Genomic DNA, 18,772 nt, shown 5'->3' with positions numbered 1-18,772 from the left:
CACAGTTACGTAGCTTGGGTATTACATTTAAGCATATTTACTTAAACATTTAAAAATGTGGGTAGGTGTGTAAACTTGGATAAGTTTATCAATAGACAGGGCCTTGTAATGAAAAGAGCACTGGACTAGAAGTCAGGAGATTTGAATACTATCCCAATTCTGTTCCTTCCTTACCTTTTCTGGCCTCAGTTGTCTCCCTCATACAGAAATGTGGCTAGCCTACAGCCCCAGTCTCTCGGTGGCAATTTTACAACAATTGATACAATTTACAATATCTGTTTTTTTTTTTTTTTTTTATTATCATCCAACCCAGTCCCTTTCCATCCACACGTGACTCTCAGAGACGACATATTAATTAACTGAAAAGCCTATTACAATCAACCAATGACTAAAAGCAACACGACTTCGGTATCCTAGACCAGGGCTGACCTCTAGGAACGTTCCTAGTTCCACTATTCTTTAACCCATCCAGTTAACAAAACGGAAGAAAAAAGTAAAGAAAAGCCATGAGAGAAGAGACGTAAACGACAGCAGCGAAGAAGGCAGGGGAAGCCCGGAGATCCCACGAATTAGAAGTGAACTTCCGGTCCTTGCTTCAACTTCCGGAATCAACAAGGGGAGACCCAATCAGAACCTTTCTCCAGGAGCCAATGGGAGAGCACATTACAAAGAGCCAATCGGAGGGCCGCTGTCATTGTTATGGTCCTGTCACGGCGCCGGCGTCGTGGTGCCCAGGGCGGTCGCCACCTAAGGGACTTCGGCGGGGCAGGCCCCGGAGCGGCTCGTCTCCGGCCTCGCTCCCAGCCCGCTCCTCCCGGCTCGCGGGCCTCACGGTAGGGTGCGCGTGCGGGCCGGTGCCGCGGCCGCCTTGGGGCCTGGGCCCAGCCGCACAGGGGCCGCGAGATGCAGCCGCCGGGCCCGCCCCCGGCGTATTCCCCTTCGAACGGGGACTTCACCTTTGTCTCCTCGGCGGACGCGGAAGGTGAGGCTGCGCCCCTGGGGGCCGGACCCCCTCCCCGCCCCCTCCCCGCCCCCCAGCCCTCCGGGGGACGCGGGGTCCGACGCGGCTGGCCCTTCCTCGGGCCGAGGCGGTTGCGGCCGGGTGGGGACCGCAGCCCTCCGCGGCTGCCGGGCGGTGGGAGCGGCCTGAGCGGGGCCGGGGGGCGGGGGGGGGGGACCGGAGGGGGGTCCCAAATGACTCATTTGGCCTCCGGCTCTTCCCCGCACCTCAGATGGGCCTCAGTTGTCTCCACGCAACTGTGCGATTTCATTTCTGCCCTGACTTGCTGTTATTCCAAAAAGAGGCGGTTTAATTGGCCGGGATATAGGTGTCAGAGAATGAAAACCCAGTAGGGCAGCTGCGTCCCTCTTATCTATCCACAGACAACCCTGCGCTGCCATTAGATTCGGTGCTTCCCTCGGGGAGTTGTTGGGTCGGTTGGTTGGTTTTTGATGGACACTGACCTCTTGTCTGCGTCCCACTTTTCTTCCTATTTTACATACAGCGTTTGACCTCAATATTGAGAGAAGTGGGCTTGAAGTATGTCTGAAACTTCTTGTAATACAGTTGGGTTGTTCTCAAGGGCTTCTGCATAGTTCCTTGCACTGTCGCGAGGAACCAGTTGTGCGGGAGAGATCTTCCTGCATCCCAGGAAAAGTTTGTTTTCCTCCTTTTCTCTGCTCGTTACCAGGCTCTTGGTAACCCGAATCTTTCTCTGCCAGTTTCAGATTTTACTCTTAGACTGTGTACACCAAGCTTACTGCCCGACAAGGGAAAAATAAATCATGATAAAGCTGTAGAAATTTCGGTCTAGAGAAGAATCTACCGTTTGCTCAGAAATCTGGTTTCAGAGTGCATCAGTTAGTATAGCTTGTTTTGCTTTCCTTGTTTTGATTTCTGAGTGGCGTTGTTTAAAAAACCAATATGACACTGTATGTTAACTAAAACCTAAACAGTATTATAGTTTTGGTTATAATTTAAAATGGAAAATTAAATTTATATTTATCATGGAGAAGATAACCAATACATTTATTTATTTTGCTTTTTTCTAAATTTTTAAAAAAGATTTTATTTGAGAGAGAGAGAGAGAGAGAGACAGAGGAATAGAGAAGCAAAATCTCCAATGAGCTGGGAGCACGCGTGGGGCTCCATCCCAGGACTGTGGCATCATGAGCTGAGCTGCAGGCAGACGGATGACCGACTGAGCCACCCAGGCACCCTTGATACATTTATTTTATTTTTATTATTATTTTTAGATTTATTTGTTAATGAGAGACAGAGAGAGAGAGAGAGAGAGAGAGAGAGGCAGAGACACAGGAGGAGGGAGAAGCAGGCTCCATGCACGGAGCCCGACCTGGGACTCCATCCCGGGTCTCCAGGATCACGCCCTGGGCTGAAGGCAGGCGCCAAACCGCTGAGCCACCTGGGCTGCCCTATTTTAAAGTTAATATGAGTATTTGGTGAAATATAGCATCCCAAAATATTTCAGTTTGTTTAATCTAAATTTGATAGCATAGTGTTTCGGGAGGAATATCAACTTTAACTTACTAGACCTTAAGAAAAATTGTCTATCATTGTTCAAACTTACATATTTATGTGCGTATGTTTCTTACCCACAACTCCCAAGCCCCAGAATAATCTTTCTTAAATACACCTTAAAAAAAACCAAACAGAGTGATACAAAAAGCTTACCCATTGACTCTGTATACTAAGAAACCTGGAATAAGTAAACCTAACCTAAGGAATGTAAGGCTTATTTGAACTTCTCCATTTAGCTTTTAAAGATACGTGGACTCCCTATATATTTGAAGAGGTACAGACAAAGATAGATATACTTACAATGATACTGTCAGGTGTATAACATTGTACAGTTTCAATTTACAGAGTATTTTAAGCAGATGACTTGTTTGGTCTTATAAGAATTCTGTTGAGCATCAGCTGTCTTGTATTTTACGACGAAAATGAGGCTTAGAGAAGTTCAGTAACCTCCATGTGAAGGATCTGAATTAAGAGCTAATCAGAATTCTTTCCATGAAATTATGATGCTTCTTATATTTTTGTAAATTGAATAGTATATCTGTAGTGTTAAAGAGTCCTAGGTTTGCATCCTGGCTTTGCCAGTTACTATCTATGTGCTATTGCCGAGTTCCTTAGCCTCTCAGCTTCAGTTTTCTCTTATACAAAATGGGAATTAATCTGTAAGTGCTCAGATATTTTGCAAATGCAGAGTACTTAGTACTATATCTGGCAGAGTTAAGAGCTTGCCACATGTTAACAATGATGCTGCTGCTCAGTTTTCACTATTAACTGGCCCCACACTTTTTTTGTTGTTTTTTTTTGTATTTTTCTCTAACTTGAAAATTTGACTCTGCAATTCTGTCTTTTCTCTGGTTCCTATGCATGTCATGTAAATTCTTTCTTCTCCCTTTTTCTACTTTTACTCTAACCATGAGTGATTTCAGTGTATATTTTCCTTCTGGATTCCATCCAGGTCTCTTAATAATACCTTTCTGTACTCTTTGCACATATATATCCTTTATTCTAAAATGTTCCTTGGTGTTCTGTCTCCACACCTATGCATATCCTGGTCCTCATGCTTAGACTGCCTTTCTCCTTACCCGGAGTTGAGACTGAAGACTGAACCGTAATGTTCCTTCTTTGGTTTCTTTGGTGAAAACCTGCTTAACTATCTTTCAGAAACAGAGACTTCTCTGATCTTTTTTATACCACAGCAGTTACCACAGAACCTGAACATAAACATCACAAAATAATTGTTGAAGGAATAAATGATTTCTGCTTTTATCTCATTTGACATTGATGTTTGGGACTATAAAACAGCTTCTTTTGGATGGTATAACTAAAAAGTTACTGGATTTAGGGCCAATAGACTTCAGTTAAAGTCTTGACTTATAGTAGCAATGTGATATCAGGCAGGTTATATAACTTGTGTAAGCTTCCATTTTGTCACCTATAAAATGAAAAGGAGGGGCACCTGGCTGGCTTAGTCCATAGAGTATGCAGCTCTTAATCTGGGGGTTGTAAGTTTGAGCCCTGTGTTGGGTGTAGAGATTACTTATTTTTTAAAATTTTTAAATGAGGTGCCTGAGTGGCTCTGTAGGGTAAGTGTCCGACTCTTGATTTTTGGCTCGGGTTGTGATCTCAGGGTTCTGAGATCTTAGGGCTCTGCACTCAGCATGGAGTCTGCTTGAGATTCTCTCCCCCACATCTGCCCTCCCCCTACTTGCACATGCTCTTGAGGTCACATGCTTTCATCTTTAAAAAATTTAGAAATGAATAAAAAGCACGCATAATATCGTGGGGTATTTAAGATAATATATATATATATATATTTTTTTTAAGATAATATATATTAAAGCAAGTTCCATGTTCAAGTTAAATGAACATGAGCTATGTGTGAATAAGCCAATACATGTATAAATAAATAAATAAATAAATAAATAGTGAAATCCAACCTGAACATTCAAGTCAATGGTGTAAAACTGTATGCAGAAACAGTGATAAAATGCATGTATGTAAATGTAAGAATGGAATTATACCATTATGTATATGTAAAGTGTAGTATAGAAGTATTCAGGATCCTTTGACTTTATTTGTATCCGATAAATAAACACTTTGCCTAGTTTATGTCTTGGCACTTAGTAATACAGATACTGCCTTAATCATAATTTGCATTTTAACAAGATCCCCCTGTGACTTATATGCATGTCATATAAGGCTTGAGAAGTACTGATTTAGAATGTTATGAACAATTAGAAGAGGAGGAAATATTTTCTAGCTGTAAGATAAGGGGCAGTTTAATGGAGATAATATTTTGCCAAATTTTGAAGGATAGATAATGTTCTTTTTCTGTAGGATGAACTAAGTATCTCCATGTGCAAGGGTCTGCAAATGAAGAAGTCCCTGACACCAAGAGATGGTCTAATAAGAGAGATAAATTTCATTGTACATAATAAATGACATAAAAAGTATGGTTCACAGGAGGAAGTGATTAACTGCAGGAAGGATGAAGGAAGTCTTCAGGGACAGAGGAGGTATAATGTGAACAATAAGTGGGAGTTCTTCCAGTTGAAAAGGGGGCATTTACTTAAGAACTGTGCAGCCTCCTTGGTGGAGGCTGTCTGTCCCTGTGTCTTACATTAAATCTTCACAGATCTAGAACAATGCTGATTTAGACAATGAGCTACTCAGGGCTAGAAGCTGTGCTTTACTCATTTACACTGCCTAGCACAGAGCCAAGCACTAGCAGGAACTCAGTGATGAATGAATGAATGATTACATGATACTTTTTGATTAAGATAAAGGTGTTGCTCCTAGCACTGAAGCCCATACTAATTCAACAGAAATTCAGCAAGTAGTTGGAAAGGTAATGAGCAGAGACAACTAAGCAAGAAAGATGATCTAAGCCACTTGATAGCCATTTTCCCATCTTCTTATTTTTCTACTACTGAATATCTTTGTATGTTTATTGAAACATTCATCTCTTCTGCAAATCTTTTTTTTATTTTTTTATTTTTATTCATGAGAGACACACACACACACAGAGGCAGAGACACAGGCAGAGGGGCAAGCAGGCTCCGTGTAAGGAACCTGATGTGGGACTCGATCCCAGGACTCCAGGATCACTACCTGGGCTGAAGGCAGTGCTAAACCGCTGAGCCACCCAGGGATGCCCTCTCCTGCAAATCTTACAGAAAAGTTTCTTTTCCTCCTTTCCTAGGATAAGCCTCTACTAATGCTTTTAGGCCCATATCTTCCTGCCTTTTTGGACCCTTTCTCTTCACTTTTTCTCTCTAGCAATTTGGATTTCTCCTGTTTTTTCCATCTCTACTATCAGTCACAGGTGTCCTTCTAATTTACAGGATTGTAAATTAGATCTACTTCCCTTTTTCCTTATTTTCACAGCTAGACTGTTATTTCCTGTTTCCTCAGCATCCAGCAATCCCACCGCTCTGTTGGCACTTCAGTTGCTTCCTTTCCTCAGCAGAAGTATCCTCAGCAGTGTTTCCCAGCAGCGAAAGGTTCTATGACAATATAATTTGACACATGACAAGTAATGTTAAACTTATTTCCTTAATGCAGGATTTCCAGAGCCTTTAATATGCCAATATTAGTTCTGAAACACCAAGTGGGGGTTGTATGTAGTATGTAGGATTTCCCAAATTTAGTGAATATCAGAAGCCTTTTGTGAAGGGCATGTCATAGGATCCAGATTCCACAGAACATGCATAAAGAAACACTTACCTATAAAGACAAGTTTGTTTTTTGCTTGATATTTATGCTCTTAAAAATTTGTCCCCACCCTGTTTTCTGTAGCTTTTGGGGATGAACTCTTTCCCTTGGGAAACCTTCAGCTTCTATGCCTTTGTTCTTGCCATTTCTTTTCTTTGGAATGATTTCTCTTCTCATTCTTTCACTGCTTATCTGGCCATCTCTCATGGCCAAATTCAGGTTCTGTTTCCACATAGCCTTTCTGTCCACCTCTCTGGTAGCTTAGGCCTACTTATTCCCTTGGCACCTATGATCACTTGGCAATTTGCATTGCCGTTGACCTACAGAAGAGTGTGTTTTACAGTATTAATAGGGTTTTATGTTACATGTTACCTCAGTTAGATTTTTTAATTGAGATATAATTTATGTGCCATAAACTTCACCCATTGAAAGCATACAATCAGTTTTTAGTTTATTCACAAAGTTGTGCAACCACCACCACTAACCCTAGAACATCTCACCACTCTAAAAAAACCAACCGTATACCTATTTTTAGTGATTCTTCATTGTCTCCCAGCTCCTTGCAACCAATAATTTTCTTTCTGTCCCTATAGATTTGCCTTTTCTGGACATTTCATGTAAGTGAAGTAATATGTGACTTTTTGTGTCAGATGTCTTTTACTCAACATAGGTTTTCAAATTTCATCCATGGTGCAGCCTGTATTCTCAAAAATGTTCCGTTGTTGGGATATACAGTACTATAAATTAGATTTTAAACTTCTCGAAGTATCTCACTTCTTCATAGTCCTCTAAGGGCATCAAAGAAATAAGCTAAGTAATTCATAAATTTAATTGTTAGATTAATTAATCAATATTGAAAACTAGGTACTAAAGTAAAAATGGCAATGTTTGTAACTTAGTTCTTCTTGCCAAGGGCTAGAAACTTGACTTTAGTCTCTTTCTCGTTTTCTCATATTTAGTTGGTCATCAAAGTATTTCATACTACCTCCAGAATAACTATATAGTAAGTCTATTCTTTCTCTACTGATACTACCTTGGTTTTAGTCTTTGTTTCTCATTTATAATGTAGCCTCCTGAGCATACTCCCTTTTCCGATCTCTCCCCTCTTAAATCAGCCTTCCATCGTGCAGCTAAGATTATGTTTCCAAAATGTTTCAAATATAATTTTGTATATTTGCTCTATTAAAAAGCCTTAAAAAAATAAAAAGCCTTTAATGTAACTTATTTATTTAAGCCATATGGAGCTATTTGCCCTTCCATTCATTAATTAATTCCACCAGTACACATTTGTTGGTTGCCTACTATGGGCCAGGCACTGTTATAAGTAGTGGGGAGATATGTTCAAGATAAAACTACAGCAGAAACACTTAGTTCATGCCATCATAGAACTTAAAAATATTAACCAAATAATCACACAAATAATGTTATTATAAACAGTGATAAATGCTTTGAAGGAAAAGTCCAGCAGACTATGAAAGGAATCTAATCTAGTCTGGGAGATCAAGGAAAATTTCCTTAAGCAAGTACATATGACGACTGAGAATGGATGGCATTTAATTATCTGAAGTTGGAGAAAATAGCCTGGTGTTCATACTAGGTAAAAGGGATCCTGGTTCATTTAAAGAACCTGAGAGGCTTAGTATGGCTAGAAGGCCACTGAAGGATTTAAAACAGGAGAGTGGGGATCCCTGGGTGGCGCAGCGGTTTGGCGCCTGCCTTTGGCCCGGGGCGCGATCCTGGAGACCCGGGATCGAATCCCACGTCGGGCTCCCGGTGCATGGAGCCTGCTTCTCCCTCTGCCTATGTCTCTGCTTCTCTCTCTCTCACTGTGTGCCTATCATAAATAAATAAAATTTAAAAAAAAAAATAAATAAAACAGGAGAGTGAAGGAATTGCATTTTAGAAAGATTTTTCTGGCTACAATTCAGAGAATGGATTGAAAGGAGATAAGAATAACTAGGGAGAAAGCAGTTGGTAAACTATTATAGTCATACAGGCAGGAGATGTAGTTTGCTCTAGCTTGTGCTGGGAGTAGAAATGGAGAAAAGTGGACAAGTTCAAAAGCATTTTTTTTTAAGATTTTATTTATTTATGCATGAGAAACACACAGAGGCAGAAACAGAGGCAGAGGGAGAAGCAGTCTTCCCACGGGGAGCCCATTGCAGACTTGATCTTAAGACCCTGGGATCACAAACTGAACCAAAGGCAAATGCTCAACCACTGAGCCACCCAGGTGCCCCAAGTTCAAAAATATTTAGAGGTGAAAGTGACAATTTAGGTGGGTTGGATAGAGCAGGGAGCATGTGATTGAAGGAAACTGTCAAAGATAATCAAGCTTCCAGTTTATAATGCTGAGTGGATAATGGTACCATTCACTGGAGGAAGACTTTAGATACCAAGAATTCAGTTTTGGAATATTGAATTTTAGGTGCTTTTGACATAGTTAAAAGGAAATGTTAAACTGACAATTGATTGTATAAGTCTATAGAAGCAGACTGGGCTCAGTATATTGCTTTTTGCTCAAAAAAAAAAAAAAAAAGCCTTCAGTCTTCTTAACCCTGTTATGGTCTGAATGTTTGGTTCTCCCTCCACAATTCATTATATTGAAATCCTAATGCCCAGTGTGATGGTGTTAGGAGGTGGGGAGCTTTGGGGAGGTAGTTAGGTTACAAGAGTGGAGCTCTCATAAATGGGAATAATGTTTTCATAAAAATGACTGTACAGAGCTTCCTATCTGCTACTTGTCTGTTAGGATTCAAGGAAAAGTCTGTAAGCCAGAAGAGGGCCCTTTTCTGACCCTGCTGGCATCCTGATCTTACACTCCAGCCTCTAGAAATGTGAGAAATAAATTTCTATTATTTATAAGGCACCCAGTCCATGGTCTTTTGTTATAGCAGCCTGAACAGACTAAGACACTCGTATATAGAAATCATAGTGTCTAGAGCTCATAGTACATTAATGTAATCAGTAAATTGTAGACATAATAATCCAATAATTATTATCAGTGTTCTTTTGAGTAAGTGATAATTTTCTGTTAAGGTGGCCAAACATTTTTTTTTAAAGATTTTATTTATTTATTCATGAGCGATACAGAGAGAGAGAGAGAGGCAGAGACACAGGCAGAGGGAGAAGCAGGCTCCATGCAGGGAGCCCGATGTGGGACTCAATCCCGGGATCTGCTCAAAGGCAGATGCCCAACCGCTGAGCTACACAGGCGTCCCAAGGTGGCCAAACATTTAGCCTACTCTTTGTGTGAATTTCCCCCTCCCCAGAAAGGATATTATCTCAAATACAAGTTAGTAGTGTAGACAAAGGAATTGTTAGTTTTTTAAATAAAAATTTTGCACTTGATTTTTTAAAAATTATATTCATGTAGGGGCACCTGTGTGGCTCAGTAAGTGACGGACTCTTGATCTCAACTCAGATCTTTTTTTTTTTTTTTCAACTCAGATCTTGATCTCAGTCGTGATTTCAAGGCTTGTGTTGGGCTCTGTGCTGAGTATAGAGTTTATTTTTTATTTTTTATTTTTTTTTAGAGTTTATTTTTTTAAAAAGTTATATTCGTTTAGGTATTATCACTAATATCTTCCTTACAGTAGGCTAATGAAGTATGATATGTGGTATATAATGGGTGCATGAAGAGCTTTTCTTCCCTGTTTGAATTTTTTTTTTTTTTTTTTATTATAGTCACACAGAGAGAGAGAGAGAGAGAGAGAGAGAGAGAGGCAGAGACATAGGCAGAGGGAGAAGCAGGCTCCATGCACCGGGAGCCCGACGTGGGATTCGATCCTGGGTCTCCAGGATCATGCCCTGGGCCAAAGGCAGGCGCCAAACCGCTGCGCCACCCAGGGATCCCTCTTCCCTGTTTGAAACTTGAAAATAACTTTTTAGCTAGCCTTTCTTGGGGAGACAAAGGGTAGTTAAGCAAGGTTTACCATTTAAAACAAACTGTTTTCGGGACACCTGGGTGGCTCAGCGGTTGGGCATCTGCCTTTGGCTCAGGGCTGATCCTGAAGTCCCAGGATCAAGCCCTACATCAGTCTCCCTGCAGTGAGCCTGTTTCTCCCTTTGCCTGTGTCTCTGCTTCTCTCTGTGTCTCTTATGAGTAAATATGTAAGATCTTTAAAAAATAAAAATAAAAACTTTTCATAAATTTTAAATTCATAGGCGTTATATACATCTATAAAAGTGATAAAATTGCACAGAACTGTATATACATACACACCCAAATAAGTGCATGTAAGACCGGTAAAATTTGAATAAGGTCTGCAAACTGTATCAATGTTAGTGTCCTGGTTTGGTGGTTATATAACATGGTACCCATTGGCAGAAGTTGGGTGAAGGATACATGGAACCTATCTGTACTATTTTTGCAATTTCCTGTGAATCTATAATCACTTCAAAATAAAAAGTTCACTTAAATGATTCATAAGACAAAAGAAATTTCTGTGAAATTAACATTTAGGCCAAAATGAGATTTAGTTTTTCCAAAGGTAGGTTCAGGAGATTTAATTGATTTTTTTTTCTTAAGTTTATTTATTTATTTATTTATTTATTTATTTATTTATTTATTTGAGTAATTTCTACAGCCAATATGGCTGGAACTCATGACTTTGAAAAGAATCACATACTCTTCTAACTGAGCCAGCCAGGTACCCTGATTTAATTAATTTTAATTAATATTATATACAATATAAAAATTTACAGACAATAGTGAATAGTAAGGGTACTCAAACCATAAATCAAAATAATATGAATAAAAATATAGCCTAAGACACAATTTTATATGAAGCTTTTAAAATTTTTCTTGTGGAGTAACATGATCAAACTCCAATGTAAGGGTAGCAGTGATAAGATCATTATTTACTTGCATTGGTTTCTTGATCTTTCATTGACCTATGCAAGCATTAAATATTTTTATCTCTAAAATGGAATGATATAATTTATCCTTTCAGTGTGAAATATGTTCTTGTTTTTCTGTGCACTCAGTTCTATTTTAGATTTAAGCACATATGGATTTCATTTTCAAATGAGATGATTTTTATCCTTGTTGCTTAAGTAATAAAACGCTTCTTCACATATATAAGAAGCTAACAAGTATCAACAAAATGTTAATTGTTCATTGTAGGATACTCTTCTTTCTCAGAAATCTAGAACTTGTGTAGGAGAGGAGATCAGTAAATCTCATCCTGAGTATAGATCCGACGGCACTGACCAAGTTCTCTCTCATCTTTCCAAGTGAAGTTAGGCTGAAGAGAAAATTCACATGAAAGATTCCTCATCTAGTAATACACTTGAGTTTAAAGGGGTGAGGGAAATTACTATTAAATCTTCTCCTGCAGTTTTTCTAGGTAACTTTTTTAAAAAGATTTTATTTCTTTATTCATGAGAGAGAGAGGCAGAGGCACAGGCAGAGGGAGAAGCAGGCTCCATGCGGGGAGCCTGACCTGGGACTCGATCCTGGGTCTCCAGGATCATGCCCTGGGCTGAAAGGGGTGCTAAACCACTGAGCCACCCAGGCTGCCCCAGGTAACTTTCAGTAAAATTTGAAACTTATCCTTGTCACTGAGGCAAACAGGTGGAAACATTTTTAAGATTTCTTTTTGCAGTAGGTTGTTTCAAAGATTATTTTCCTTTAAATCCACTTACATTTACTACCTTTATGTTGTTTTTATTTAGCAAATGATGAGAATATTAAAATAATATAGCAAGAAATAATTAATTTAAAATTAGTGTTTTATAATAACCTATCCTAGAGTTGATAACCAAGCCAGCTGGTTCTTACTCTGGTTTAACTTAAGGCACTGTGCTCCCGGAGTAGTTTGGAATCTTCTTGTTTTCTAATATTCTTGTTAACTTGTTAACGTATTAAGCTAACTAGCATTTTTTGTTTTGTTGTGTTTTGTTCTTTATTTTTCTATTGCTTTTTCTCACCCACACCTAATTATATCTTGGGGACATTACGGGATGTGTCAAACTGCTGTTACTGGCATTCCTGCATATGTCCACGATACTTTCCTACTTTATAGTAAATGGGATGAAAAAACTACAAAATCATAAGCTAAAGGTGCCTTTTTGAGGTTCTGACATATGTGCTATGACAAACTGCTAAACATATAATTCTTTATCACAGCATTTCTTAGCAGTATAATTTATATATCCTTTTTTGGTTTAAAGACTTTAAGTGCAGTTCTTTTTGGAGGCCCGGAAACAGTTGTTAAGGTCCTTTCCTGCCTCATAATTTTAAAACCTTTAATGTTACTGCTGTACTAATCACTTCCTGAGCTAAATCTTCCTCTTGTTAAATCAAGAAAAGCACTCTTTGTACCTATTGGAGATGGAATTTTAGTTAAATTTCACCCCTTTTATTTATTTTTCAATTTAGATTAAAACAAGCAGAAAGTGGTTTTGGAAAATATTTTAGTCACAAGATTCTATGATAGCATTTATAGGGACTATTTTTACACTAAGTAGGAAAGGACAGCAAATTCAAAAGTACTTGGATTTTATTTCTAGCTGAGTAAACTCCTTTATAAAAACTTTTTAGAATCATATACTATTAAATCTGGAAAGAATTTTGAATAGGAAACTGGAGACAGAGACTAATGATTTTCTCTATATATAATCTCTGGGGAAGGAGAGTCTTTGTTAATGTTAATGTTTGTCCTTGCCAAGAGAATTTTCTAAAGTACACTCTAGTCATGTGACTTCTAGTTAACAGCATTGATGATTGTTTAATAGTGCATATGTCTGGTCCTACAGATTTTTTTTTCTTCATTCCCATATGACCTCAATTCCTTTATTCTTGACATTTTCTTTCCAACCAGAAAATGTGGCATTTGTACTATTAAAATTATCCATGACCTCTAAGGCACTGGTCAGACTAGAATGAGACTTATTTTGTATGTGAATAACTGATTCACTGCCTTTTTAGAACTGACCTAAAAGCAAAACAGAAACCCCAAAGCACCTTCATTTTTATCCAAACTAAAGATGATGTCATTATATAAAGAATAGAGCTGAAATATCAGGAATTCTTACTAGTCAAATTTATCCAGAACCAAGCATTAATATACAAAGCACTGAGCATCAATATTTGGTGATTTAAATGCAAGAATATGTAAATAAATACATGAAAATGTAGGGGGAAATTACCTACAATTTTTCTTTTCTTTTTTTTTTAAAGATTTTGTTTATTTATTCATGAGAGACACAGAGAGAGAGAGAGGCGGAGACACAGGCAGAGGGAGGAGAAACAGGCTCCTTGCAGGAATCCGATGTGGGACTCAGTCCCGGAACTCTAGGATGCCCAGATGCTCAACCGCTGAGCCACCCAGGCGTCCCTACAATTTTTCTTTAGCAAATTATATGCAATTGTTTCTATGTATACATGTGTATAAAGCCTTTAGGAAGTATTTGTATAGTCACTTTGTTCCGAAGTACATAGTGTGCATAATAATGAAGGGAATCCAAAATGATATCATGCAGTATATTTTGTATATATTTTGCATATAGTTGCTGTTATAAGTCTGTTTTTTTCCTAGTCTAGCTAATTATCTGAAATCTTTTAAATGTCTTCACTTTTCTCATCTTTCATTTTCCTGTAAAATAAAAGGTGATTTTTAGATGTTTATCAGCTATAAAATATGAGGATTGTATGCAATAGCAGATGTTCATTGTTAGAGATCTTCAAATGATCATTTTTACTTGAATATTATGCTAATGTTGATTAAGATTCACACATTTTTACCTTGATTTAAAGTTTTGTCCTCTCTTCTCCTAAGATCTCAGTGGTTCAATAGCATCTCCAGATGTCAAATTAAACCTTGGTGGAGATTTTATTAAAGAATCTACAGCTACTACATTTCTGAGACAAAGAGGATATGGCTGGCTTTTGGAAGTTGAAGATGATGATCCTGAAGATAATAAGCCACTCTTGTATGTAAAAATTAGTAATATATATTTTTTGTTTTTTAGAACTAAGCTATGGGATGGTTATATTCTTTCATCTTATTTAAAGACAAGTATGGCAAATCTTAACCTTTTTGGTCTAAACTTCTAGATAGTTGTCACTTTTACTAGTAATTAGAAAAGTTAAAATAATGAGAGTGTTTTTAGTCTATTGAATGGCAAAAACTGGAAAAATCATAATTCTGTATCTCTCTTTTTCTTTCCCTCTCTTTCTCTCACACACACACACACACCATAAACTCCAAATTATTAGGGCTTACTTGGGCCTATAACTATCTCAAATAAACATTCAGTCTAAGTAAAAAAGCAGGATGCTTGCTGTGGCAATTCAGTATAAGGTAAATTAAAACTTCTGAAAAGATCAGCGCTCCAAAATCTCTCCCATATGGAAATTCTCGAGCTACCACTATGAGGAATCTTTCACTTTCTTCATGGTATTTGAAATTATTTAAGTGATTATCATTTGGGGGAAAAAAAGGTAAAGAATTGAACAACTTGGGAAAGAACCTACGGCTCATTAAAATTGAGGCATTATCAGGGATCCCTGGGTGGCGCAGCGGTTTAGCGCCTGCCTTTGGCCCAGGGCGCGATTCTGGAGACCCAGAATCGAATCCCACGTCGGGCTTCCGGTGCATGGAGCCTGCTTCTCCCTCTGCCTATGTCTCTGCCTCTCTCTCTCTCTGTGACTATCATAAATAAATAAAATTTTAAAAAAAATTGAGGCATTATCAGATTAATCTCTGGTAATGGCAGATTAAATGCTAAAACATCCTGTTTCTTACTATTAATGTATCATATTTCATCAAATATAAAACAATTACAAGATGCAGTTATTTTGTTTGTCAATAGAAGGAAACAGTACATAGGGCAGCATAAAGCTAAGACATTAAAGGGCTGTCTCCTTAGTGTAAGGTTAAATGAGAAATAACCCATCATACAAAAAGAGACAGCAAGGACATTTGCTTGTCTCAATTTGGCAGTGGGTGGGTTGTTGGAAGAAAAGTTTCCCTTAAGAATGGAAACCCCACACTAGCACTCATATAGGATTGCAGACTGAATTAGCAATATGGCCAAGAAGGGCTCAAGCAGAAGATTTTATTCAAAGTTGTAGTGCCTCTAGGATACTGGAAAATGAAAGGCAGATCAGAGGTGTTAGAATATTGAAAGTGTGGGCATCCTGGGTAGCTCAGCAGTTTAGCGCCGACTTCAGCCCAGGGCCTGATCCTGGAGACCCGGGATAGAGTCCTACGTTGGGCTCCCTGCATGGAGCCTGCTTCTCCCTCTGCCTTGTGTCTCTGCCTCTCTCTCTCTCTCTCTCTCTCTCTGTCTCTCATGAATAAATAAATAAAACCTTAAAAAAAAAAAAGAATGTTGAAAGTGTACACCATGGAATCAGTGAAATACTGTACTTCAGATGCAATGCTTTGTTGTCCTACGGAGGTGACACTGTCATATTCAGACTTTTCTTAAATTTTATTGCAGCTGTCTCAGTATTCAGAAGTATGTGCGTTTTAAGAATTTTTATTATATGTTGTAGGGAGGAATTGGATATTGATCTAAAGGATATTTACTACAAAATCCGGTGTGTTTTGATGCCAATGCCATCACTTGGTTTCAATAGACAAGTGGTGAGAGACAATCCTGACTTCTGGGGTCCTCTGGCTGTTGTTCTTTTCTTTTCCATGATATCATTGTATGGACAGTTTAGGGTAAGTATATGTTGCCTTAATACAAATTTGAAATATTTTAAAAGTTTAAAATTAAAACTAGCCAAACATTAACTGTAATACTACATTATATATTTCTGAAATACTTTAACACATTATTTCTAACTTGTTCATCTCTAGAATTCTTTTTAATTAAGTGGAGGAGTACCTTAGATTAATGCTTTCCAAACTTTTATATCATCATTCACATAAAATATTAATACTTGGATGGAAACCTGGGTAAACAGATGGGACTACTCTCAGCTGAGCATAAGTGACCACTGACTAGAAATGACCAAAAGGGCTGCCCTTGCCCTTTAAGATTTCCCCCAAGGGATGAAGAGTTTGAAACACAATACTCAGAACATGCTCTTACCTTTTACTCATTTTTAAGATAAATATTTTAGGGGCTCCTGGCTGACTTGGTTAGTGGAGCATATGACTCTTGATCTCAGCATTGTGAATTCGAGCCCTACATTGGACCTAGAGCTTACTTTAAAAAATAATAATAAACATTTTAATAAATAATGACAAGGATTCCATCAGAATTTGTTTTTAGGGATCCCTGGGTGGCGCAGCGGTTTGGCGCCTGCCTTTGGCCCAGGGCGCGATCCTGAAGACCCGGGATCGAATCCCACGTCGGGCTCCCGGTGCATGGAGCCCGCTTCTCCCTCTGCCTATGTCTCTGCCTCTCTCTCTCTCTGTATGACTATCATAAATAAATAATAAAAAAAATTAAAAAAAAAAAAAAGAATTTGTTTTTATATAATACTTTGCTCTACTAACAGGGGTTTTATCTTTATTATCAAAACACAACATACATACATTACTCCTTAGTCCCTAGTTTAAGGCTTTAGGGAAGTAAAAAATAACTATCACAGAATGATTTGGAAATGAATTCATTTCTCATTGCTTCTGTAACAAATTTCCACAAGTTTTGTGACTTAAAACGGTGAAATTTTATTCTTTTACAGTTCTGGAAGTCAGAAATCCAAAATGGGCTTGAAGGAGCTAAGATCAAAATATTAGCAGGCCTGGTTTCTTAATAAGCTCCAGGGCAGATTCTGTTGATCACCTCTTCCCATGTTTAGAGGCTGTCAGTATTCCTTGGTTTCTGGAGGCATTACTACAATCTCCGTTACCATGGTCACATTACCTTATTCTCTACTGTAGTCAGAACTTTCTCTGCCTCTTTTTTTTAAGTACAGTTGTGATTACATTTGGTGCTCATCTGGATAATCCAGAATAATCTCACAACATCAAGAATCTTAACATAATACAACACTAGTCTTATTAATATTTACCTTAGATCAGTAATTTATATCTTACTATTTTGTGTAATCTTTCATTTGAACAAAGGATTGTAAAGCTAAAAACAGATTACTCCTCCATAGAATGTTGCTCAGTTTGGTCTTGCTTGATGTTTTCTCATTACTAGATTGGGGTCCTGAATTTTTGGCAAGGATACTACTTTGTGTCCACTTCAGTATACTATCAGGGAGTATGTGATATTCGTATATCTTTTCCTGGTGCTGTTAATATCGGTTACTTAATTAGGTGATGATTGGTGTCTGCCCAATTCCTCCACTGTAAAGTCCTCCACTGTTTTCCCCCTTTTTAATTAATAAATAAATATTTTATGGAGATACTTTATGACTATGTAGACATCATGTTTCCCATCAAACTTTGCCCACTAGTTTAGCATCTATGGATGGATCTTGAGTGTAACAATTATTACTATATTGTTTACTGAATGGCGGTTTTCAGTTTTCGTCATTCCTTTCCCTTGTATTAATTGGTATTCTCTATGGAACAGCTATTCCTTCTTTGTCACTGCTTAATCATTGTTTTATTTATTCATGTCCGTATAGAATAATGAATGTTTATTTTATTTTCTGAATTATAACCCAATGCTATCATTTATTTTATTGAGATTATTCCATCGTTAGCAATTGGGAACTCCTTCAGGTTGGCTTCTATGTCCTTTGGACATCTTCCCATTGTTTTTCGAGCATTTCCTTTCCTTCTAACTCCAGAATGTTCTGGGATCATCTTTTTATCTTTCCTGTCGCCACTTTGGATTCAGTTATTTATCGAAGGAATCCTAGTTCCTTTTATCAGGGAATGATATTTAGAAACCAGGATCTGGGCAATAAATATACCTGTTTTGCTGTTGGGGCTTCATTATTTCTAGACTCTACAAGCAGACAAAACTCGGAAATAGAGGCATGTATCATTATTACACTAAGTCTTAGGAGTTAAAATTGTCCGAAACATCTTCCACTTATCTATCACTTAGATACATTTATAATTAACGTAAATTTTAAAGACCTCCAGAGAAGACCTATAACTTCTTTCAGGGATGAATTTTCTTCGCAAGATGTTGTAAACCAGAGGTTTGGATGTAAATACTTTGTTCTTTTTTTAGAGTAATATTTGATCATAGATATTGAAATATTGAGATTTCCTAAGACAATTGATCATTGCTAAATTTTCAATTTGGAAGTAAAATTGTATTAACATATTGCATTCTTATTGGGTTTTGGAAAGATACCTGGGAACTCAAACTCTCTATGATCTGAAATTTGGTATACCAAACTATCTTATATTAGCAGAGAATTGACTTCCAGGGAAATTGTCAGCTTATTAGGTGCAAAGATATTAATTGCATGATTTTTTTCCCCTTTAAGGTGGTCTCATGGATTATAACCATTTGGATATTTGGTTCCCTAACAATTTTCTTACTGGCCAGAGTTCTTGGTGGAGAAGTAAGTAGTTAATTTTGAAAATAGCCTTCATTTCTTATCATAAACTTTATTTTTGGTATTGTAGATATTATCAGTAG

General features: G+C 37.9%; 1 protein-coding gene across 1 annotated transcript in view; it reads left to right on the top strand.

Annotated features, from left to right (window-relative positions):
* Positions 1 to 696: 696 nt before the first annotated feature.
* The window catches only part of YIPF4 (Yip1 domain family member 4), a 30,739-nt gene continuing 12,663 nt past the window's right edge, over positions 697 to 18,772 (top strand). Inside the window, exons 1-4 of the mRNA XM_041756621.1 lie at positions 697 to 982; positions 14,035 to 14,188; positions 15,759 to 15,930; positions 18,618 to 18,695. Of these exons, the coding sequence (XP_041612555.1) occupies positions 904 to 982; positions 14,035 to 14,188; positions 15,759 to 15,930; positions 18,618 to 18,695 (483 nt within the window). The 5' untranslated portion in view covers positions 697 to 903. The remainder of the gene's footprint in view (positions 983 to 14,034; positions 14,189 to 15,758; positions 15,931 to 18,617; positions 18,696 to 18,772) is intronic.

This window comes from Vulpes lagopus, chromosome 5 (genome assembly GCF_018345385.1).
Source record: "Vulpes lagopus strain Blue_001 chromosome 5, ASM1834538v1, whole genome shotgun sequence".
NCBI lineage: Eukaryota > Metazoa > Chordata > Mammalia > Carnivora > Canidae > Vulpes > Vulpes lagopus.
The sequence above is the reverse complement of the archived record's forward strand: the minus strand, read 5'-3'. Positions and strand labels throughout refer to the sequence as shown.